Genomic DNA, 25126 nt, shown 5'->3' with positions numbered 1-25126 from the left:
TGAGATTTGGTGAACACCAGTGTGGTCGCAGCTCAGTCACTGAAGCCCAAAGGCCACATTTCCAAGCCAGGCTCTCCATCCTTCAACCCAAACCCCATGATTTATGGAGATGATGTTGGGAGATGCCTGGCCCCTACTTCCCTCATACTGAGACCTGGAAACGCCAAGGTTAGCAATTCAGGGTTAGTACAGCAATGAGGTGTTGGCAGAGACACAGGGGATCTACAGATGCCTCTTTTCCTTCTTCCGATACTCAAAGGCCAGTGACACCTCCATCCGAGTTTTTTTCGGAGGTCCGAACCTGCATTACAACCACAGTCTCCCCAGTGATTCCGCCAGCCACTGGGTGGACCAAACACCATCGTCCAGCTGCAGCGCGGCCGCTTTAAGAAAGCCCTTTTCCCACCCACTTCCCGCCTCGGCCCCGCCCTCACGGGGGACAGAGGCGGAACCGGAAGCGTGCGGGACGCCTTGGGTCCCAACATGGCGGCCTCCTGGGCCTCCAGGCCCGCTGCTGCGGAGGCCGTCGCCGCCCGCCTGCTGGGGCTCCTGTGGCTCGTTACTGTCACCGTGGGACCTTGGGCGGTCGCCGCCGCCGGGGACGAGGAGACGTTTAAGTGCGAGGACCTCAAAGTGGGACAATATCCTTCCTTCCCCTGGAGGCGAGGCTGTGGTGGTTCCCCGGCGGAACCCGGCTGGGGCCGGGCGGAAGGGAACCAGGGCCCGGGGAAGCCCGGAGATGAGGCTGGGCTGGCGGGGGCCGGGGGGGGGGGGCGAGTGGGAGGGAGCGGGCGGCCTGTGGGGGCCGCGGCCACAGAGCGTGCTTTGCTTGGGATTTCGCTAGTCGTCATTGTGCCCTCATGCATGCGCGATTTTTTCCAGGGTGCTTTTTGTTCATTACACGTAGATCCCAGAGTATGCCAGGCCCTGCCCGAGACCCTGGGGATACAAACGTGGACGCCCCACCTACAGGTTGGCCGAAGTCAAGGGAAACTAAATAAGTGAACTGGTAACGAGCCAATCCTCATTGACTAATTGTCATTAACGGTATCTGTTTAAGTCGTGCCATTGCTAGACGCGGATCTGGGGGAATTCCCGCCCCATTGTGTAACCTATATGTTTAAAATGACTTAAACGCCACATACTTTCTTATGCGTGAAAATGTTGCCAGGCAGGCATTGGCACCAACTCACAGAGCTGTTGCAATATTTAAATTAGTACAGGTAAGGCACTTAGAACTGTGAGTGGCGTAATAGGACTGTGTTAACTGTTTAAAAATGTAACTGAAGCTGAATTAGGATTGAGTTGCCTCACTTATAACATAGCTTTATGATAAAAACCAAGATGAAATGGAGTTATATTCAAAGTGGCTACTTATGCACAAAATTGCATAACTTATACAAACTTTGGAACAGAAAAACTCACAACAGAAGCTAAAGTACATGTTCTCATAAAACAATTCCCTGTACGGATGTATATAAGTAGCAACATATAAGAACATATATTACTTTGTAGTTCTGTTTGTTTTTGTGCTAGAACTGGGCTTGAACTCAGAGTCTGGGCTCTGTTCTTAGCTTTGTTGATCAAGATTGGAGCGAGCCACTGTTCCATTTCTCTGTATTGAAAGTAATGTTCAAGGGGCTGGGAATGTGGCTTAGTGGTAGAGTGCTTGCCTAGCATACATGAAGCCATGGGTCCCATTCCTCATTACCACATAAACAGAAAAAGCCAGAAGTGGTGCTGTGGCTCAAGAGGAAGAGTGCTGAGGTACAGTGCCCAGGCCCAGAGTTAAGTCCCAGGACTGGCAAACAAATCAATAAATGAAGTATTGTCTAACAACATTAAAAATGTTTATACCTGTGATTGTTGGGTTGGACAAAGTAGAAGCTCTCACTGCATGTGACTATCAACAGGAGTATATAAGATATGAAAGATAATGTTTTCTGTTGGAAATAAAGTTCTATTTCCTTAATTTTTAAAACATATATTTGTAAGGATCCCCAAATAAACAATGCTACACAAGAACCAGTTAACTGTACAAACTACACAGCTCATGGTAAGACTTCCAGGATTTCTTTTTCTTAATTTAATTTTTATTTGTTTGGGGGTGGTGCTGGGGCTTAAACTCAAGACCTGGATACTGTCCCTTTGCTCAAGGGTAGGGCTCTACCACTGAGCCACAGCTCCATTTCTGGACTTTAGTAGTTAACTGGAAATCAGAATCTCATAGACCTTCCTTTCTGGCCTGGTTTTGAACCTCTATCTCAGATCTCAGCTTCCTGAGTAGGTAAGGTTATAGGCTACCAGTACCCAGCTTAAGTTCTTTTGTTGGTAGTAGTGTGGTCAGGGCTTGAACTCAAGGTCTGGGTGCTGTTTCCAAGCTCTTTCAGTCAAGACTAGTGCTCTACCACTTTGAGCCACAGTGCCACTTCTAGTTTTCTGGTGGTTAATTGGAGATAAGGGTCTAATGGGGACTTTTCTGCCTGGGTGGCTTTGAACTGCTGTTCTTAGACCATAGCTTCCTAAATAGCTAGGATCACAGGCCTGAGCCACCAACACCCAGCTCTTAAGTTCATTTTTAACTGATATATAAAGACAATTTTTATACCTATTTATATGATATGATGTAATGCTTAGATATATGTATGTATTATATAATATTTAAGTCAAGGTAAATTTGTCTGCCTCAAACATAGCTTTTATTTCCTAAACTTTGCTATACAAAGATACCATAGGAGTTTTGTTTATTGTTGGTTACTATTTTAGACAACATCTTACTATGTTACTCAGGCTAGTGTTGAACTCAAGTGACCCTCTTGTGTCACACATTCCCATTTTTTTTTCTTCGTATACCAGTCTGACCTAACAAAAGGATAGAGATTTGTTGGTAGCTGAAAAAACTAAACTACTTTTGCCTCCTATATAGCTGAGATTATAGCATAAACCACCAAGCCTGGCTTGTTTTTCATATTAGATTTGGTTGGACGTCTGTGGCTCACACCTGTAATCCTAGCTCTTCAGAAAGCTAACATTTGAGAATTACAGTTCAAAAGTAGCCTGGTCAGGAATGTCTCTAACCACCAGGAAATTGAAAGTGACACTGTGGCTCAAAGTAGTAAAAGCCCTTAGCAAAAAAGCTTAGGGACAGTGCTTAGGCCCTTGGTTCAAGCCTTATGACTGATTAAAAAGAAAAAAAGAAAGAAAGAAAAGAAAAAAGATGGGATTTGGCCTGCGTTTGCCTAGATAAGCAATCTTCCTATCTAGACCTCCCAGGTAGTATAGGTCATTCTTATTTTATACTTCTTGTTCTTCACAATAGGAGTCTAGAAAGTCTTGAGGACCATATCTGTTTCATATGCAGGAAGACCTGTAGGCATTACTTTCTTACATTATGTTAGGTGCATTGTGAAAATAGGTCATAGTTGGTAAATGCTGAAATACTACATCAAAACCTTGAAGGAGTAAAGAAATAATGCATTTAGAATAAATAAGAATTTTAATTTACTGGGTTCTGGTGGCTCACGCCTGTAATCCTAGCTACTCTGAAGGCTGAGATCTGAGGATCAAGGTTCAAAGCCAGCCTTGGCAAGAAACTTTTATCTCCAATTAACCACCAGAAAATCCAAAGTGTCACTGTGGCTCAAGTGGCAGAGTGCTAGCCTTGAGCTAAAGAGCTGAGAGACAGTACCCAGGCCCAGAGATCAAGCCCCAGAAGAGCCAAAACCAAAAAAGACCCAAGGCCTGTTGTTGTTCAGTACTAGCGCTTTTATGTAGCAGACACTAACAGTTCAAATGTTGTTTACCCTAGAGATGAAGTACAAGAAGGTAACACTGTATTAATTGTCCTTTGTCATCATTGCCAGAGGCGTGTATCCAATGCAGAATGTGTTAAAAAAAGACATCTGTGCGTGGTGTTATACACTTGTAATCCTAGCACAGAGACTGAGGCAGCAGGACTACTGGTGTGAGGCCAGCCTGAGCTACATAGGAAGACTCAGTATCTAGATAAAACAAAGACTATTGTATATCATATTGTACCTCTCTATGTATAAATGCATAAGTAATGCCATTTTTTTCCTATCTAAATTAAAGCCTATGTCAGATACTATGTTGGGAGGTATTCTATTATGCATGTTGTCCTGTGCTTTTGCCAGTCTTAGAAAAACAATGGTTTTTGTTTTTGCTGCCTTTAGTCCAGTGTTTTCCAGCACCCAACATAACTTGTAAGGATTTAAGCGGCAATGAAACACATTTTACTGGAAATGAAGTTGGTTTTCTCAGGCCCATATCATGCCGAAATGTGTAAGTACATTACTGAGATTTAAATATCATATTACTTGTTGTATCTTGAATTCATAGACTGAGGAGATAGAAGAGATCATTTGAAATGGAAATCTTATGAATATATTTATCCTTTCTCGTATCATAAAAACCTCAAAAACCATTCATTCATCCATTCATTGCAGTCCTAGATATGGTTTCAGGGCCTCTTGTATTCCAGGTAAGCACTTTACTCTACTGAGTTACTATTCTCTCTCCTTTTTAGTTTATTTTGAGACAGAGTCTCCATGAGTGGCCCAGGCAGGCTTTGAATTTGTCCTCCTCTTGCCCTCAGTCTCCTAGGCAATTTAGGATTTCAGGCTAAGAAAACTTGTACTTTGTCTGCATATGTTTTTTTGTTTTTGTTTTTCCTTTTTTCTGTGACAGTCCTGGGGTTTGAACTCAGGGCGAATACTGTCCTTGAATTTATTTGCTTTAGGCTACCTGTCTACCACGAACCACAGCTCCACTTCTGGCTTTTGGGTAGTTAATTAGAGAGAAGAGTCTCATGGACTTTGCTGCCTGGGACCGGCTTTGAACCATGATTCTCATATCTCAGCCTCCTAAGTAGCTAGGATTACAGATGTGATGCCCTGGCACCTAGCTTTAAGTCGGCATACCTTTTTGTAAATGTAGTTCAGCCAAGTAGAGCTGGACTGACTGGGACAAAAAAAAAGACGATAAACATTAACTCAGAACTTAGTCTATGCTACCTGCTGAGATGTTTTTCTGCCAAGGGTTGTAGTGCATGCCTATAATCCTAGCACTTTAAGAGACTCAGGCCGGGCTGGGATGTGGTTCAGGTGGTAGATTGCCTACCTAGCAAAACCCAGTTCTGACCCCCTCCCTCAGAAAAAAAATAATTAAAAAGACAGAGACAGGAGAATCTCTAGTTGGAGGACAGACTCAGCTGCATAGGAAGTTCAAGGCCAGCCTGGCTTTATAATGACACTAAGTCTCAAAAAGCCAAAGCAAATAAACACATTCTGTTTCTTAAGTTTGAGGGATTACTTGAATATAGTTAGATATTGTATCAGAAAAACACTAATTATTTTTAATCATTTGCACATTTAAAGGTGTTTTTAGACTTGATTTTATTCTTTGTAACATATAGATGACGAATGGTAATCTTAAGATTTAAAAGTTGTCATTTTGGATAGTAAGACAAAATTCATTTTCTCTGTTTAAAGGGCTTTTAAGTTTTATTTTTGTTTTTTTCTATAGTAAAAATACAGTCTGTTTTTTCTGCTTTGTACTAAAAGTATGACTTAATTAGTTCTGAAAATATATGTATGTGCTTATATTTTATTTGATAGTACCTATTTGAAATTGTGTCAAGAAATAACTACTGTTTGGCTATTTCTACAACTTTTTTTCAAAATCCTTAGAATTCTTAGCAAAAGAATTCTTTTTCTTTTGACCCACTTGATTGAGTTAATAAGGTTCTAAAATTTCTTATTAACATTGCAAAGATTTTTTTTAAAGGAATTACTTCAAAAGTAGGTATGATTTGGCTAGTTTCTAAGCCATAGGTTGATATTTTTGCCTTAAATATTCCAAATGACAAATAATATACTAAGTGCTAGTTTACCAAACCAGTTTATTTATTTTTATTGTTATTCTAAAGGTGATATATAGAGGAGTTACATTTTCATAAGTCAGGTAGTGGTTTTGGACAATGTCACCCCTTCATTTGTTCTCTTCCAGTTTTTCCTTCCTGTCCCCACCTACAAATAGTAGTTTTGATTTTTTTGTCTTAGGGCTTGAACTCAGGGTCTGGCCACCGTCCCTGAGTTTTTCCTCTCAAGCCTAGCATTCTGCCACTTTGAACCACAGCACTACTTCCAGTTTTTTGGTGGTTTATTGGAATAAGAGTCTCATAGACTTTTCTGCCTGGGCTGGCTTTAAACTGTCATCCTCAGATCTCAGCTTCCTAAGTAGTTAGGATTATAGGTGTGGGCCACCAGCACCTGGCATATAGTGCATTTTCAACATAGTTTCCACTTAGCACCACTGCTGCATTTGTTTACCCTGTGTCCCTTAATTTTTCTACCTTCTCCTATCCCCAAAGACAGAAAAAGAATGAACAAACAAGACAAAAGGAAAATAAAGAAACATGAGGAAGAAAAACCCTTTTGTTTCCATTTCTTGGAGTCGATTTTGACAAAAATTATTTCATATGATCAGAGGCACAGAGGCATTGCACCTTTGTGTTCCACTCCTGAAAGTGTCTTCTTTTGGTCTGACTGTGTGTGATTACCTAGAGTCCTGTATAATTTATCATGTATTTTAGATCTGGCTTCCACATATAAGAGAAAATATGCACTATTTGCTTCTCTGAGCTTGGCTTTCCTCATTTAACATGGTTTGTTCTAGCTCCATCCAATTCTTTGCAAGTGACATAATATTCTTTCTAATGGCTATGTAAAATTCCATTGTGTATAAGTACCACATTTCTGGGATTCACTCATCTGTTGTAGGGCATTTAGGCTGTTTCCATAACTTGGCTATTGTGGATAGTGCAGCAGGGAACATGGATGTGCAAGTGTCTTTATGGTATCCTGGCTTATGATATTCTGTCTCACCTGTATTATTGAAATGGCTGTGAAACTTTTGTCCCTGTCGTTTGAATTTGTTCGGCAAGGGCTGGGGGCATGGTTCAAGTGGTAGAACAGTTGCATAGCAAATATAAGGACATGAGCTGCAAAAAAAAGTGAAATTTGTTTAGCAAGTGTTCATTCTTCTTATTCTTTGTCAAAGGGTAGTGTACTTCTTTTCCTGTATCTCTGATTTTGGGGCTAGATTGTGTTACTTAATTTGGCCACTATAATCTGAGCAGGTATGAGACAAACAGAAGCTTAAGCATGTTTGTGGGGTTTAGTTTCCTTTTGTATGTCTGCTAAAGAACTTGCCCCACATAGCTGCTTCACTGTCTGCTTGGGTCCTAGAAAAGTTAAAGTTTGCCAGATTGAGCTGAATTTACAGCCTGGATATAAGCTCAACCAAACCTCAGCAGGAAGTTGATTCTCCCTGCTGAACCTAGGTAATTTGAACCATAGCCTATCTACTCTACAATTGTGAGAATAATAGCTTATTGTTGTGAACCATTAGGGTTGTTTAAAAAATTTTTTGGTGCTTGTTCTGGGGCTTGAACTCAGGGTCTAGGTGCTATCCCTGAGCTTTTTTGCTCAAGGTCAGTGCTCTATCATTTGAACATAGCTCCACTTCCAGCTTTTTGGTTGTTACTAGAAATGAGAATGCCAAGGACTTTCCTGCCCAGGCTGGCTGTAAACTGTAATCCTCAGATCTCAGCCTCATGAGTAGCTAGGGTTACAGGCATGAGCTAGCATTACAGGTACTCTGGGAACCACTAAGTTTTGATGGCATCATGAGACTAGCTGATGCACTCTCCTATGTTCTGTTTTAGCACAGCAGCCAGAAGGATTATTTTGTTTTTGTTTTTGTTTTTTTTGCCAGTCCTGGGCCTTGGACTCAGGGCCTGAGCACTGTCCCTGGCTTCTTTTTGCTCAAGGCTAGCACTCTGCCACTTGAGCCGCGGCACCACTTCTGGCCATTTTCTGTATATGTGGTGCTGGGGAATCGAACCCAGGGCTTCATGTATACAAGGCAAGCGCTCTTGCCACTAGGCCATATCCCCAGCCCAGCCAGAAGGATTATTTTAAAATTGAAATCAGATCATGCCACACCTTAAAATCCTGCAGTATTTTCCCATTTCTTTTGGAGTACAAGTCAGTATTTATAATGGTGTAAAAGGCACATCTGCTTCCTTTGTTCTGGATTCTTTCTTTGACCACATCCATCTCCTATTATTCCCTTTTCTTACTCTATTCCTACTATACTGGCCTCCTTAACAGGCCTCAGATTTGCGTAACATTTTGCCCCAGCCTTTTCTTTGCCCAGAGTATGATGTAACTTATTTTCTTTCCTGAGATCTTTGCTCAGGAATCACTATTTCAGTGAAGCATACCTTCGCACCCCATTGAAGTGGACTTTGGCATTCTAGATTCCATGAACATTCTGTTCTACATTGGGGAGGGGGGTGGTATTAGGGTTTGAACTCAGGACTTCACACAGGCTAGGCAAGTGCTTTTACCACATAAGTCACTCTTTCAACCTTGTTTGCTATAGTTTTTTTATATTATTATCTTTTAAAAAATTTCTTGTCAAAGTGATGTACAGAGGGGTTACAGTGTCATATGTAAGGCAGTGAGTACATTTCTTATCAAGCTTGTTACCTCCTCCCTTGTTTTTCCCCTCACCTTCCCCCTACTCTAACCTTCCCCCCTCCCCCATGGTTAATTTTCAAATAAGATCTTGCTTTTTATGCAAGCTAGCTTGGACTATGATCCCCCTGTTTACCCTTCCTGCTGTAGCTGGGATGACAGGTACATACTACCACACCTAGTTGTTTTTTCCCCTATATCATTTGTGACTTACAAATAATATGATTTACTTCAAAAATATTTTGTGGTTTTGCTTGCTGCCTCATAAATGTAAGCATCTGAGGAATAGCAATATTTGCTGCTTTTAGTTGTTACTATATCTCAATAGCTTAAAATAGTGCCTATGACATGTAAGTACCCATAAACCATTAATGAAAAGAATGAGGCAATTAACAAATTAATAGTACTCTACAGTTTCGTTTTCTAAAATGTTTGTATGTTGGAAATACATGAATATAACACCCAGATTTTAATTTTGTATAGAAATGGCTATTCGTACAAAGTGGCAGTTGCATTGTCTCTTTTTCTTGGATGGTTGGGAGCAGATCGATTTTATCTTGGATACCCTGCTTTGGGTAAGTATGTTTCACTGAAAACAAATTACTATGATACTTCTAGTCTAGTTAAATATATTTATTTTGTGTGTGTGTGTTCCAGTTGTAGGGCTTGGGCTCAGGGCCTGAGTGCTATCCCTGAGCACTTGAGCTGGAGCTCCACTTCAGGCTTTTTGTAAGTTAATTGGGGATAGGGGTCTTGTGGACTTTCATTCCTGGTCTGGCTTTAAACCTTGATCCTCAGCTCTCAGCCTTTTGAACAGGTAGGATTATAGGCATGAGCCAGTGTCTCTCAACTGGCTTAGAACTTTTGATTTTGATTGTGGAGGTAATAAACAGGAATTCCAAGGGGGGGATATAGTCTAGAATACATTTTAGATAACTGAATCTTGCAGTTTTACAATAAAATCAATATTTTGCTAATTATTTTTTGTGGCATGACAATTTGTTTATTTAAACTTTCTACTTAAATATACAGCAAAAGCTGATCATGTAATATAGCATTAGTAAGTACTCTGGTATTAAAAGGTGTTCTGTTATTCTGATATAGTCCGTATAATTCTGGTACAGAGTTGTTTCTTTTTCTGTTTTTTTTTTTCATGTAACTCTTTTTCTTCTTTATTGGCAAAGTGCTATCCAGAGTTTTTCTTTTTCTTTTTTTATTATTTTTATTTTTAAATGTTTGTATGTGTGCAGTGTTGAGGAAGCCAGAGCTGGAAGCATGTCAGGCAAGCTAAGTTATACAGTTATACCTTCAACCCCTCCTGGTGTACTGAGATTTAAAGATTTATGTCACTAAGCATTTTCTCAAGAAATTTTATAATATTGTATTGATATTTAAAAATAACTAATATTAAGTGAATAAGTTCATGATTTTATTTCATTTAATAAATAAATTAATAAACTTACTAGGGGTTTTCTATGTTTTTTTTTTTTGTTTTGGGCCAGTCCTGGGGCTTGGACTCAGGGCCTGAGCACTGTCCCTGGCTTCTTTTTGCTCAAGGCTAGCACTCTGCCTCTTGAGCCACAGCGCCACTTCTGGCCATTTTCTGTATATGTGGTGCTGGGGAATCGAACCCAGGGCCTCATGTATATGAGGCAGGCACTCTTGCCACTAGGCCATATCCCCAGCCCCTCTATGTATGTTTTGATTAAACCTTTCTGATGTTTTTAACTAAAAGATTTAATTTTTTTTTTTTTTCTTTTTGCGCCAGTCCTGAGGCTTGAACTAAGGGCCTGAACACTGTCCCTGGCTTCTCTTTGCTCAAGGCTAGCATTCTACCACTTGAGCCACAGCACCACTTCTGGCTTTTTCTATATATGTGGTGTTGACGAATTGAACCCAGGGCTTCATGTATATGAGGTGAGCACTTTACCACTAGGCCATATTCCCGGCCCATCGAAAATGTTTATAAGGGGCTGGGAAGGTAGGTAGCTTAGTGGAAGAGTGCTTGCCTAGACCTAGCATGCATGAAACTCTGGGTTCAATTCCTCAGTACCACATAAACAGAAAATGCTGGAAGTGGTGTTGTGGCTCAAGTGGTAGAGTGCTAGCCTTGAGCAAAAGAAGCTCAGGGACAGTGCCTAGGCCCTGAGTTCAAGCCCTAGGACTAGCAAAAAAAGAAACAGCAAATGTTTAAAAGAGTTTAAAAATCATCAATAACTTTAGCTTCTTTTCTAGGTTTATTAAAGTTTTGCACTGTAGGATTTTGTGGAATTGGGAGCCTAATTGATTTTATTCTTATTTCAATGCAGGTAAGTTAGTTCCAATATGAAATATAATTGTACATTCAAAATTGAGTTTTTTGGTTCTGTGCTAATATATGTGTATCTGTGTGTATACACATATATACACACATATATATATGTATACATCTATCCATCTATCTATCTATCTAGTGCCAGACCTGGGGCTTGAACTCAGGGCCTGGTAGCTGTCCCTGAGCTTCATTTGAGCAAGGCTAGTGTTCTACATTTGAGCTATATCTCTATTTCCAACTTTTTGGTAGTTTATTGGAGATAAGAGTTTGACCAACTTTTTGCCCATGCTGGCTTCAAACAATGATCCTCAGATCTCAGTCTCTTGAAGAGCTGGGATTACAAGCATGAGCCGCTGGTTCCTGGCCTCTGTTGGTATATTTACAATCTTAGATTTATTAGAAAGCAGATAGGAATCCTTGTTTTGGATCTTTCTTCCCTCCCTCCCTCCCTCCCTCCCTCCCTCCCTCCCTCCCTCCCTCCCTCCCTCCCTAGGGCTTGAACTGAGAGCCTGGGCACTGTTTCTTACCTTTCTCTCTCAAGGGGGCTGGAAATATGGCCTAGTGGAAAGTGCTTGCCACATATACACGAAGCCCTGGGTTTGATTCCTTGGCACTACATATATATATAGAAAAGCTGGAAGTGGCGCTGTGGCTCAAGTGGTAGAGTGCTAGCCTCAAGCAAAAGGAATCCAGGGACAGTACTCAGGCCCTGAGTTCAAGCCCCAGGACTGGCAAAAAAGGGGAAAAAAAACCTTTCTCTTTCAAGGCTACTACTTGAGCCATAGCTCTACTTCTTCTGGCTTTTTGTTAGTTAATTGTAGATAAGACGTATGAACTTCCTTGCTTGGGCTGGCCTCAAACTATGGTCCTCTGATCTTAGCCTTCTAAATTGCTAGAATTACAGGTGTGAGCCACAAGCACCTGGCCATAGATTTTAAAATTTTGGATACTAATTTTAAGAGATCATATTAAAGTCATCTTTCCAGCAAGCATTTTCCAAACTTGTTGCTAGTTGACAGTTTCTAAAAAGGGTTTTTTGCTCAAATATGATTTGTAGATGTAAGTTCCACTGAGTTAGGGATTTCTTTTCTGAACTTTCCAGAGTCTTTTTAATGTGTATTGTGTTTTGTGTCTTTTAAGATGCATTGTAGCAGCATCTCAAACTCACTATTTATTTTTCAGACTTACTATTTATTAGTTACAGGTACTTTGTCAATTACAATAATTGGACATGAATGAGACTCTGACATACATATGAACGTTGTGGAAGCAGAAGCAAAACTCCTTTCATACTGCACACTCTAATATTCTGTTGCTTACAAATCAAATGGAAATCCAGCTAGCTTACATAGGAAAAAAGGAGTGTGTAGGTATTCTGTGAAATGTCTAGGATTGGACTGGCTTTGGCATGACCAAATTCATTCAAATAATGTGATAGTCAGATGTATTTCTGCCTCACTTTCTCATGCTGCAGTGGGTATGTGGGCAGGCAGAGTTTTGAGAAGTTCTATCTGGATATAAGTACTTAAAAATGCCACATGCTGTTTTCTGTTAAGTTACACTAAACTGGTTGTGGATAGCTCATAAGGATTCTGAAGTTAAAGATGATTTAGCCAGGCTTCAGTGGCTCACACCTGTAATCCTAGCTACTTAGGAGGCAGAGATCTGAGGATTGCAGTTCAAAACCAGCCCGGGCAAGAAAGTCCTTGAGACTCTTACCTCCAATTAACCACCAGAAAACCAGAAGTGGCACTGTAGCTCAAGTGGTAGAGCCCTAACCTTGAGCTGAGGAGCTCAGGGACAGCGCCCAGGCCCAGTGTTCAAGCCCCGCGACCGACAAAAAAAAAACCCAAAACAAAAAGATGATTATAGAACAAATATTGCCCAACAATACTTCAACAAACATTTAAGTATAGATCACCTAATGTCTTCAGCAAGAGTGTCATTATGCATTTAAATCATCATCTGTTTTACTTTGCTTTCTCATCCAGTATTTCGATTCTGCAATTCTGTTTTCTTATGCTCTAAAAGAAAGTTGAAATCTAAGAGATTTTGGTACCATACTGTGAGGAGGAGGCAGCATATGGACCAATAAGATACCAGAATTAAGCAAGGAAAATATTTGGTTTTAAAGTTGGAATTTTCCTGCCTTTACTCATAAACATATGTCTAACCAAATATCTTGCCATCTCTAGCTGTGGGACAGGCAAGCAGGCATGAAGAGGCTAAGGTACTTATGCACATATGCTTACAAATGGGTTTCTCATTTGAAATGAAGATCCAAGGAGTTTAATGTATTACTGGGATTCTTCAACAAGATATCCAGAAATCCAAAGGGTCTTTGCAACTAACCTACAGTTAATATTTTTATTCTAGATTTTCTTTGGCAATGTTGTCTTTGTTATACTGCTATAGTTATAACAAATTGTGGACCTGATTTGCTTTAGCCACTGCTTTCTGTTACATTTGTATCTCAACTTTTCCCAGTAAATTGTTCTTCAAGAGCTCTTGGAATTGAGGCTCTATCACATTAAGAAATCATTGAGACAGAATTAGACTGATTTCTGCATTAATATTCCACTAATAAGACATTTAATAGGCAGGGTTACCTGGACACTGGAGGCTCACACTCAGTTTGAGGCCAGCAGGGCTGAAAAGTTTGTGACTCCTTCTTAACCCCTAGCTGAACCTACTGCTCTGTGCCTGTCATCTCTACATGGGATTCTGAGGCTGGGAGGATGGTGGTTTAGGGCCAGCCCAGAGAGAAAAAAACATGGCTCTATCTCCATGGAGGGAAGCTGGACATGGTTGTGAGGCCCTGTGATTCCGTCAATGAACAGAAGCCTGAACTAGGCAGATGGTGGCTCATGTGCATACTTGGGTGGAAAGCGAGACTGTGTTAAAATAACCAGTGAAAAATGGCTGGAGATGTGGCCCAGCAGTATCAAGGCTGCCTAGGAGGCAGGTGGCCCTGAGTTCATATCCCAGTACTGTCTGGAAAGAAAAAAGTTTGGCCACCTTAGACTGGTGTTGGCATGGAGGAAAATAAATCAGTCTTCAGAAATAACCAAATAAAATGTGTTGTCTTATTTTATACATTGTTGTTGTTGTTGTTATTATTTTGTGCTGGAGCTTGAACTCAGGTCCTCGGCTCTATCCCTCAGCTTTTTTGCTGGTGCTCTAGCACTTGAGCCACAGCTTCACTTCCAGCTTAATTGGAGATAAAAGTTTCACAGGCTTGCCTGCCCAGGTTGGCTTTGAACTGTAATCCTCCAGTTTCAGCTTCTTGAGTAGTTGGGTTCCAGGCCTGAGCCACTGGCTCCACAATGCTGCTCTCAGGGCCTTGTGCTTGCCAGGCAGGCACTCTACCACCATAACTGTGCTCCAGTACAATTATTTTTTCAATTTCTTAATAGACTTTTTCATTTTATCATCTTTCTCCATGCCTGAGTTTTTAAAATTACTTTTACCATTAAATATTACTCCCCAGTGAATAGCAGTGTTTTTATGTTTGTATTGATCCCAGAAATATATTGTGCATGGACAGAGAAAAACATTCTTTATTTCAAAGTATTTAGTACAAAATCTATAAATCTAGTTATTCATCTTAGAACTTAAAAATGTAACGTATAATCCACATATTGTTAGTGAATAAGCCTCACATATTCATTTGTTTACTGAAAAACTTGAGTTTAATTTTATTATTTTTTGTGTATGTGCTGGTACTGGGGCTTGAACTCAAGGCCTGGGTAGTGTCCCTTAGCTTTTTTGCTTAAGACTGGCACTCTACTACTTGAGCTACTGCTCCATGTTTATTTGCTGGCTAACTGGAAATTAGAGTCTCATGGACTTACATTCTCAGACTTGCTTTAAACTGTGATCCTCAGATCAGGAAGGATTATAGGTAGGAGCCAAGGACACCCTACTATTTTTATTTTCATTATATTTATTTAAAATTTTTGTGTGTGTGCTGTTACTAAGCGTGATCTCAGGGCCTTGCACTCTCACTTAGCTTTTTATTCAAGGCTGTGGGTCTACACACCTCTACTGTTTTTGCTAGGTAACTAGAGGTAAGAATCTGTCTGAACTGGCTTTAAATCCTTAGATCCAAGCCCTTTTGAGTAACTAGGATTATAGATATGAGCCACTGGTGCCTGGCTTATTTTGTTTGTTTGTTTGTTTATTTTAGCTTAACAATATATTATCTTGAAATAATTATAAAAAAGCATTTTCAATGCAGCCTGTAAGTTTGTGAGTACAATGCATCTTGATCAGTGTCACCTCTTCCATCACTCTCCCTCACCCCTTCCATCTTCTAAGCCCATTCATCTCCTCAAGTTATTTGTTCCATTTCCATAAGTGTACACTGGACATTATGACTGCATTTACCTCCTTTCCTCTCTCAGTTCATTTGCCTTTTATCCTTTGACCTCTGTCTGTTTTAGACAATACATGTTTGGTTCCCTGGTAATTCTTTTTGTGAAACTATAAGCAACACACATATGTTTCACTAGAATAAGATCCCTGTTGCAGAACTAACATTTGAGTCACCATTACATGTATAATGCCTGACAGCACCTGGAATATTATACAGATTAAATTTGTTGAGTAATTTGTTTTTGTTTTGAGATGATGATTCACTAAGGTGCCTAATCTGGCCTTACATTCTTTGACTTGAGGCCCAGGGTATTCTCTTACCTCAGCTTCCTGAATAGCTGAGAATACAGTTGTGCATCACTGAATTCAGCTTTTGATGAATAGATTTTAAGACTGAATTCTTTTTTTTGCCAGTCCTGGGCCTTGGACTCAGGGCCTGAGCACTGTCCCTGGCTTCTTTTTGCTCAAGGCTAGCATTCTGCCACTTGAGCCACAGCACCACTTCTGGCCATTTTCTGTGTACGTGGTGCTAGGGAATCGTACCCAAGGCTTCCTGTATACGAGGCAAGCACTCTTGCCAGTAGGCCATATCCCCAGCCCCCCCGAATTCTTTTTTTAAATGAGGAATGCTGTGTGGTAGTTTTCTTCAAACTCATTTTTATAACCCGTAGAGGACTGTTTTTAAAAATTGTATCCTCTCCATATTTTTAAATTGACATTTAAGTTTTTCATCATAAATTTAAATAGTTGCAAAAGATGTAATATCAAATATTGACATATTTAAATAAAACTGTTACATAAATCTTTAAATGTAGTCGACAGACTATAAATACCATAGAATTTAAAATATCATTTAAAAAACAAGAATAAACACAAATCATTATAATTTTTACATTTTTTCTCCTTGAATTTTGTTTTCTATGCCATTTCTTCCACTAGATTTTATTTCAGTCTTTTGTACTTTTTTTTGTGCCAGTCCTAGGTCTTGAACTCAGGGCCTGAGCATTGTCCCTGGCTTCTCTTTGCTCAAGGCTAGCACTCTGCCACTTGAGCCACAGTGCCACTTCCAGCCTTTTTTTGTGTATAATGTGCTGCTGAGGAATCAAACCCAGAGCTTCGTGTATACGAGGTGAGCACTCTTGCCACTAGGCCATATTCCCAGCCCCAGTCTTTTGTATTTTTATGCTGTAAAACTTTTAATCATTTTTATTATTAAATTTAAATTACTTGAATCTTTTCTGTGATTTCTAGATTGAACTATCATAATTATTAATGACACAGTTAATTGAAACAGCATTACCATGTCACAAATATGTTACTATGTCAAGCAAGTTATTTGTAAGTGAAAAGACTGGAGGCTTGGCCCCAGTAGTAGAGTGCCAGCCATGAGCAAAAATGCTGTGAGAATGGTAGGCCTTGAGTTCAATTTCCAGTACAGCTATTGAATGAAAAAAAGAAGTAAAATGTTGTTAGGAAAAACATCTTTTGAACAAATGTGGCAGAACATATTTTTGAATGTTAAACTAGAAGAGGTTTAGGCTGGGTTGTGGCTCAGTGTCAAAGTGCTTGCCTAGCAAGTGCAACATCCTGGGTTCAATCCTCAGTGCCTTTTTTTTTTTTTTTTTTTGCCAGCCCTAGGGCTTGAACTCAGGGCCTGAGCACTGTCCCTAGCTTCTTTTTGCTCAAGGCTAGCACTCTGCCACTTGAGCCACAGCACCACTTCTGGCCATTTTCTATATATGTGGTGCTGGGGAATTGAACCCAGGGCTTCATGTATACTATGCAAGCACTCTTGCCACTAGGCCATATTCTCAGCCCCAATCCTCAGTACCAATAAAGACAAAAAAAAACAAAACAAAACAAAAAAAACAAACCAAAAAACAGTAGTTTAAAAAAAAACACAAACCAAAACAAAAAATGAAAACAAAAGTAGAGGTTGATTTGAATGCTCCCAAGGCTTAGGACTTGAGAGGTTTTTAGATATGAGGCACTATGCCAAAGTAAGACTCAGGATGGGCTCTGAATGATAGGTTTCCTTTACTATTAGCAATCTGGAGAAAGGACATCAGTGAGGGGAAAGGGGAAGCAGAACTAGCGTAACTGCTCTGCCATAGCCTGCTGTCCAGCAGGTCATTTTACACAGAGTATTTGTGGCAATCCAGTATCTCAGAATTGATACTTAGAAAACTCTGACCCACTTACAACCTGCCATATCTTTGTCTTGTTATGGCCACAGTTTGAAGATTGCGATAAAGGATGATTTATAATGATCTTAAGTGGATTGTCTTCAGTGTGATTAAGTAAACAAGATGATCATAGTGAACATGTACTTTTTTTTTTCATCTACTTTTCCTCTTTCATTCTAGGTGGTTCTGGCAGGACTGAACCACTAGACTTACACTACATCATCTCCCATAGAGAGCCTGGCCTGGTCAATCATATCAAATTATATTTCCTTGGATACAGCAGTCTAGCAGGAATCATAAAAAGCAAGCCAACCAATGAAAAGCTTTCCCTAGAATTGGGAAGGAAATTTGACTTTTTCTGTTGGAAGCTCCCCTAGTACATTTTAGTTATATAAATCACCCAACTGTTTTTTCTTAAATTGGATTTCTCTGGTTACTGAAATGATCTTATTAACAACTCAGAAAAGAAAACACAAAAGTACTGTGAATTGTCTTTTGTGAAATGAATAATTTTAAAAATTTATCTCTTCTAGATTGTTGGACCTTCAGATGGAACTAGTTACATTATAGATTACTATGGAACCAGACTTACAAGACTGAGTATTACTAACGAAACGGTTAGGAAAACACAGTTATATCCATAGGTCCTTAAAAAGAGAAACAGTAAGTGATATGTATACCTAATTTAATGATAGCATATTATTCATATAAAGGGATTTGGGAACTTGGGGAACTTTTGAAAGGCCTTTTTTTTTTTTTTTTTTTTTGGCCAGTCCTGGGGCTTGGACTCGGGGCCTGAGCACTGTTCCTGGCTTCTTTTTGCTCAAGGCTAGCACTCTGCCACTTGAGCCACAGCACCATTTCCGGCTTTTTTTCTATATATGCGGTGCTGAGGAATCGAACCCAGGGCTTCATGTATAGGAGATGAGCACTTTACCACTAGGCCATACTCCCAGCCCCCCTAACTTTTCTTTATGACAGTAAAATGATGAGATATAGCCAGGTGCTGGTGGCTCGTGCTATGTTCCTAGCTACTCAGAAGGCCAAGATCTGAGAATCATGGTTTAAAGCCAGTGAGGCAGACAAACCCTGAGACTCTTATCTCTAATGAACCAGCAGAAAGTGGAACTAGAGACATGGTTCAAATGGTAGAGTACCTGTTTGGAGTGAAAAGGCTGAGGGACAGCACAAAGCCCTGAATTCAAGCTCCAGTGCCAGCCTAGAAAAAAATAATTAGGCAGTATGCCTATTATCATGGTACTGAATAGTGACAGTCTCTGAAAAATGTGAGACTAAAAGTTTTTCAAATTCTTTTTTACAAACTTCAAGAATTATTAAGGAGTTTTGTTTGGCTTTGGTTTTGTGCGATAGTGTCACTATGTAGCTCAGGCTGGCTTTAAACTCTCCATCATTCTGTTTTTGCCTCCTGAGTAGAATTGTTGAGTTTCACTGTTGAAAAGAAGCTTAGAGACCATCTACTTCTTTTTATCAAAAGGTAGACCTAAGGAAGTTGAGAGCAAGATGCCCAAGTAACGGAGAATTGAAATGAAATCTAGCTCCTCTGTAATATGCTGAAACCTACCTGAGCCACCACTTTGTTTTGTTTTAAGCATCTTCATTTTGGAAATGATTTCTCCTACTTTATAAGAAAGGTGACATAGTTTCACATATTTCTATTAATACTACAAGCTTGTCTCTTTCAAAAGTGTACATATTGCTTTTAAACCATAAAGTGTAAAAATTAAGCAAGTACAACTTCTCTGTAGCCTGTTATGTAAACATTTAATTAGAATTAATTAGAATTTCAGGCTCATATTTGACACTTAAAACTTAAAGAGCCATTGTGGAGGCCAATATCTGCCTTGCCATTCTTGTAATCTCCAAGCATGAAAAAAGTGTCTTGAGTAAATGAAATGTGAAATGCTCAACATCTCTGGCCATAAAAGAAATGCAAATCAAAACAACATTGTGATTCTTCTACCTTACCCCAGTTGGAATGGCCATTATTAAGAAATCTAGTAACAACAGATGCTGGCGGGTATGTGGCTAAAAGGGAACACTACTATACTGTTGGTGGGAGTGTAAACTTGTTCAGCCACCCTGGAAAGCAGTATGGAGGTTCCTCAAGAGACTACACATAGAACTCCCCTATGACCCAGCAATCCCACTGGGCATTTGCCCAAATGTCCACAAACAAGGCCATACTAAAGCTACCAGCACAACCATGTTCATTGCAGCTCTATTTACCATAGGTAAGATATGGAACCAACCCAGATGCCCCTCAGTAGATAAATGGATCAAGAAGATGGAGTTCTATGACATTGACTTATTCTTAAGGACACAGACCTGGAAAAATTTACACTAAGTGAAGCAAGCCAGGCCCAAAGAAATGTACATTTCATGGTTTCCCTCATTTATAATAACTAGAGTATGTCTATGATATTCTTAGCAGAGGATCACAGTACCCCAATCACTAATTGCATAGGACCATATATAATGAAGAGTATCAAAATGAACTCCAAGAGAGGTTCTTATTATATCCTGTATGTAGTCATTTCTAGTTATTTTCTGCTTTTGTTTTCTGTACCCTTTGTCTTGTATGTAAGTTTATCTGATCCATGGAAGGGAAAGGGAATCACAGAAGCAGCAGGACAAAGGATGAACTAATGCAAAGATGATACTCACTAGACACTATGTTGGAAATGAACTTTACAACTTGGGGAGAGGAGTGGGGGGTGGGGAATGGGTAAGTGGGAGAAAATGAGGGAGGGGATAACAGTGTTTAAAAATAAATGTGCTCATTACTTATGTAACTGTAACACCCTGTTCATCACCTTTACCAAAAGATTTTTTTTTAAATGTGCCTTTGGCTGGGAATATGGCCTAGTGGTAATGTGCTCACCTCGTACACATGAAGCCTGGGATTCGATTCCTCAGCACCACATATATAGAAAAAGACGGAAGTGGCACTGTGGCTCAAGTGGCACAGTGCTAGCCTTGAGCAAAAAGAAGTCAGGGACAGTGCTCAGGCCCTGAGTTCCAGCCCCAGAACGGGCTACAAAAACAAAACAAAATGTGCCTTTGGAGCTGGGAATGTAGCCTAGTGGCAGAGCACTTGTCTGGCATGCACTAGGTACTGGGTTGCATCTCCAGCATTGCTAATTTAAAAAAGAAAAGACATTTTTAAGGGACTGGGAATGTGGCTTAGTGGTAGTGTGCTTGCCTAGCATGCATGAAACCCTGGTTCCATTCTTTAGTACCACATAAAAAGAAAAAGCCAGAAATGGTGCTGTGGCTCAAGTGGTAGAGTGCTAGCCTTGAGCAAAAGAAGCTCAGAGCAGTGCCCAGGCCCTGAGTTCAAGGCCCAGGACTAGCCAAAGGGGGAAAAAAAGTATACCTGTAATAACCTCCAGGGGATTCTTTTAAAATGTTGTGTTTTAACATATTTCTTTTCTTCTTTTAGGAGTTGAGCCTCCTTGATTTTAACAAAGAATACCCAGTATGTGGATTTCCAGATACTCCTTTTTTTCCTTCATAAACCACTTGATGGGTTCTATATGATCTTTTTTTTTTTTCCTCATATGGTCATTTTTGATTTAGGTAAACATATTCTCTGGGCACTGGTGGCTCATACCTGTAATCCTTACGACAGAGGCTGAGATCTAGAGGATTGTAATTCAAGAACAGCTTGGGCAGGAAAATCCTCAAAACTCAATCTCCAGTTAATAAGCAAAAACAAAACAAATGCTGGAGGCATGGCTCAAGTGGAAGAGTGCTAGCTGAGCAAGCACAAGGCCCTGAGTTCAAACCTTGGTACCACCAAAACGAAGTACATTATTCTTAGATTTATTTAATAATTCTTTGTTTATAAGCTGTATGATAGTCTTTCTAAGACTTCTGTCTCTGTGAGATGGATAGCTTTTTATTCCAATATTGTTTAATGTCTCTTGCAAAAAGGCAAGTTACTACTTGTAATTTTTCTCTTATGAAAAATAAAGGAATAACTTATTCACACGTTCAGTGCCTTATTATTTACAAAACAAACCAACTCAGCTATATTCAGTGTTGGATGTAGCTGTCTTCTGCATTTTGATCTTTGTAAGCAGTCAAGCAATGTTGTGATCAGAATCCGTTTATATTGGTGGGGTTTGTGGTCTTGTGTGTGGCACCGTCTTCCTGTGATTCTGTCGCTTCCAAATATCTTTGCTGAGGTCCCTGGGAGCTAAAGGTCATCAGGGGTTTGGGAGCCTTGAGGAAGCTACTTGTGGCCTCTGAGGAGTGACTTGTAGAGTGATGAACTTGCTGTGGAAGACGAGCTGTTGACTCCAAATGTCCCTGTAGTTATAATTGAATAAGAAGATAAAAACACATCAAATGTTATGTTCTGCCATTAGCGGTAGGCATACATGTCACTTTCAAAATAGTAGGGTCCTGAAGACTGAAAACTTTCCTTCCCCCCCCCCCCCCCTCCAAAGTATACACAGTTAGCTTCATAAACTATTGGTCATTCAGTCATTGTTTCTCTAGTTGGTGGGAGATTATCTTTTTTCTTTTGGTGCTTGTCTTAGAGCTTGAACTCAGGGCCGAAGGTGCTGTCCCTGAGCTTTTGTGCTCAGGGCTAGCACTGTACTACGTGATCCACAGCTCTACTTCTGGCTTTTTTTTGGCAGTTAGTTGGAAATTAGTTAGAGAGTTTCATGGACATTCCTGCCCTGGCTGACTTTGAACTGTGGTCCTCAGATCTCAGCCTATTGAGTAAATAAAATTACAGGAGTGAGCCACTAGCCACTAGTGCCCAGTACAGTTTCCGAAGATATATGTAGTGAATTCAGGTTGACTTGGAACATATCCCAGGAAAGTCTCTTAAGTTATCTGACCATTCTATATTGAGTATGTGCCTTGTGGAAAATGCTGTCCTAATTGGTAGTATAGTAGTGAAATAAATACAGAAATGTAGTTCAAGTGATTGCAAGTGTAAGAGCTTAAGTTGAAACCTTAGTCTTCTAAAAAAAAAAAATCATTAAATTAAAAAAAAAAACGTGTTTTCTTTTTTTTTTTTTTCCAAGCGCAACCCATTTAGTTTCTACTCCTTTCCAGTCCTTTGAGGCCAGTGCTTTGAAAATTCTTTTAGGATCACTTGAGCCTAGATTTTTAAAGCCTTAAGTCTCCAGAGTCATATAAGTTCAATTATGTAAGAAATAGCTACAGTCATATTTTGAAAAATACCTTGCTCTTGCATAATGGTTTCACTCATTAACTCGAAGTTAACAGATTAACAGGTGTGTGTGCACACGCGCGTGCGCATGTGTGCGTGTTGCACCAGTACTGGGGGCTTGAACTCAGGGTCTTGTGCTCTTACTGGCTTTTTTGCTCAAGGCTGGCCCTCTACTAGTTGAGCCACAACTCCACTCCCCAAACACCATTTAAACAGACAGAATAATGGGAAGGAACAGGTGGAATCTACTTAAGAGTGTGCTAGAGATTCTTCCACTCGGACTATAGTAAGATTATGCTCTCATTAACAGGGTTCAAAAGCTCCCTGTTTTTATTGTTAACAGAAGGAAGGTTAAATGCCTTCTTTGCACACTGTTTAACTCCATACTTTTCCTTATCTGCAGCTTCTCACTGTAGTAAGACCCCCAAAGGCCTCACTTTCCTCAAACCTCACTTCCTTCCTTTTAAAGACTCCTTAGGTAGAGGAAGGCTGGAAAGCTGCAGATCTTGCTGCTTTTTAATCTCAAATTCTCTGGAGATCTTTATCTAATAAGCTTAGGAATGTTGCTGCGAGACAGCTGATTAGTCTACTCTCAGACTAAATTATGGTTAATTGCAAGCAATCACTATGCATACAATCCAGTGTTGCTTTTAACTTGCCAATGCTATCAGAATATGCCAAGCATGTAGAGATTAAAACTTGAAAAATGATCAGGGTTAGAGCTATTTGGACTATATATGCTAAAGAAAAATGTTTTACCAGAACTCTTTCGAAAGTGGTGTTTAGACCCTTTAATCATGCGAGCTAATTTTCTGTTTAAGGAGGGTGTGAGTATCAAGGCGCAAGGCCCAATGTTTGATTTTCAGAACAAGCTTGAAGTTTGGTTAAATATATGCATGGATTATGAAATCCACTCCATAGGGCAACATAGAAACCTGAGGAAGAATGGTTTATGTCTTGCCTATGTCACCCGATGTGTGACTGAAGAGAACTGTTGGAGGGCAGTGATTTGAGATTTCTTTTAGTGGGTATTTTTAGCTTTTAAAAGGGTTTCAGAAATACACAAATTTGTTGTCTCTCACTTTTCCACTATTTATTGATCTAAATTCCCTTTGGATTCCCATCATGCTTCCAACATGCTGACTGCTTCTTTCCCTGTGGTTTTATACTTTCTCTGCCTCTAGCTGGAGGGCCTCTCCTGGGCTTCCAGGCTGCCTCTGCACGCTGTCAGGTGTCTACTCAGGTATTCTTTCCAACATTCAGAGAGTGGAGGACTCTGAATCCAGCTACTGTATTTCTCTTCAAAGCACTGCTTGCTGCCTGAAGTTATATGTTTGTTTTGTCAGTTTCTTACCAGAATCTAAGTTTAAGCAGGTAGGACTTGGTCTTGGAATTTGCTAAGTCCTCAGTACTTAGAGCAGTACTTTGAACACAGTGACTTAAAAATATTTGTGGCTTCATAGGAATATAGGTGAATTTGACATCAAATAACTTTCTGCTTTGGATAATTTAGGTTAGGAGTCAGCCATCCAGCCATGGTGCAGACCCCAATGCTAGTTCATAGGAGTGGGTGGAGAATGAGCTATGCTCAGTCACTTGTATCCTTAGTGGTTCTCATGCTCAGAAAAGTGCCAGGAACAGCCTAACATGTTTAGGAACATTACCTTTTTACCTGTTAACAGTGGATTGCTACAGATGGTGGTTTGCCTTTTCTTTCCTTTCCCCTCCCTCCCTCCCTTCCTCTCACCCTCCTTCCCTTCTTGTTACATGTATGAATCGTGGTCTTTCTGTGTAGTACATGCTAGTATGGAACTTACTAATGTAGCCCAGGCTAGCCTCGGACTCATAATCCTGTTGCCTCCCAAGAGCTGTGATTACAGGTTTGTACCACCATGACTGACTCTAGGTAGATCTTTAGAACACCCATAGTAGATTATTAAAAACAATAAAGGGGCAGAGTGCTGCTAAACCACTTGTGACTTGTCACATGGTTTTCTGACCTGATGATCTCATTTAATCCTCACAGTCATCTTGTGAGACAGGACTGTTAGTTTTTCTTTCACCAGTGAAGGCTCTTTAAAATACAGGTAGATTGCTAGCTGTAGACATTAGCAGAAAGCTTTTGTAAACTATTGTGCAGTCCTGCAGAACCCAGGCTTGTTTCTGACTTCATTTTTCATTATTTGACTCATACTTACCTAAGCTTATACATGTCTATACAGGGTAAAGTGCAAGTTCATGGACTCTAGGTTCAGTCACACCTGCCATGTATGAGCAAGCTCTTTGGATCTTAATTTCTTTGTCCCTAAAGTGGACCTTTAGTACCTTTCTCATGTAGTTGTTTCAGGGTACAGTGATGTAGTATAGTTCACAGGGTGCAGGGCACAGACCATGCATTTAATAAAGGATAGATGGTCGTTAAAATGTTTATATTGTTTACCTCGCATAGTATTTTCAATACACTGAGGTT

At 40.0% G+C, this 25126-nt stretch overlaps 1 protein-coding gene across 3 annotated transcripts; it reads left to right on the top strand.

The window, feature by feature from the left end:
• The first annotated feature begins 452 nt into the window (after positions 1-452).
• On the top strand, positions 453-21127 carry Tm2d1 (TM2 domain containing 1). 3 transcript variants are annotated; one of them, XR_007211624.1, is made up of 8 exons: positions 453-641; positions 1983-2056; positions 4194-4302; positions 9048-9139; positions 10788-10873; positions 17975-18104; positions 18937-19093; positions 20905-21127. XR_007211624.1 is itself a non-coding variant. In XM_048351448.1 (7 exons), exons 1-6 carry the CDS (start codon positions 484-486, stop codon positions 18083-18085), a joined length of 630 nt encoding a protein of 209 aa, XP_048207405.1. In that variant the 5' UTR covers positions 453-483; the 3' UTR covers positions 18086-18104; positions 20905-21124. The 3 variants fall into 3 exon arrangements, 2 of the variants coding, with proteins under 2 accessions (XP_048207405.1, XP_048207406.1); XM_048351448.1 differs by lacking the exon at positions 18937-19093 and having other exon boundaries at positions 20905-21124; XM_048351449.1 differs by lacking the exon at positions 18937-19093 and having other exon boundaries at positions 10800-10873; positions 20905-21122.
• The last annotated feature ends 3999 nt before the right edge of the window (positions 21128-25126 follow it).

The sequence above is a fragment of the Perognathus longimembris genome, chromosome 7, assembly GCF_023159225.1.
Source record: "Perognathus longimembris pacificus isolate PPM17 chromosome 7, ASM2315922v1, whole genome shotgun sequence".
Lineage (NCBI taxonomy): Eukaryota > Metazoa > Chordata > Mammalia > Rodentia > Heteromyidae > Perognathus > Perognathus longimembris.
Note: the sequence above shows the minus strand (reverse complement) of the source record. Positions and strands in the feature narration are given on the sequence as shown.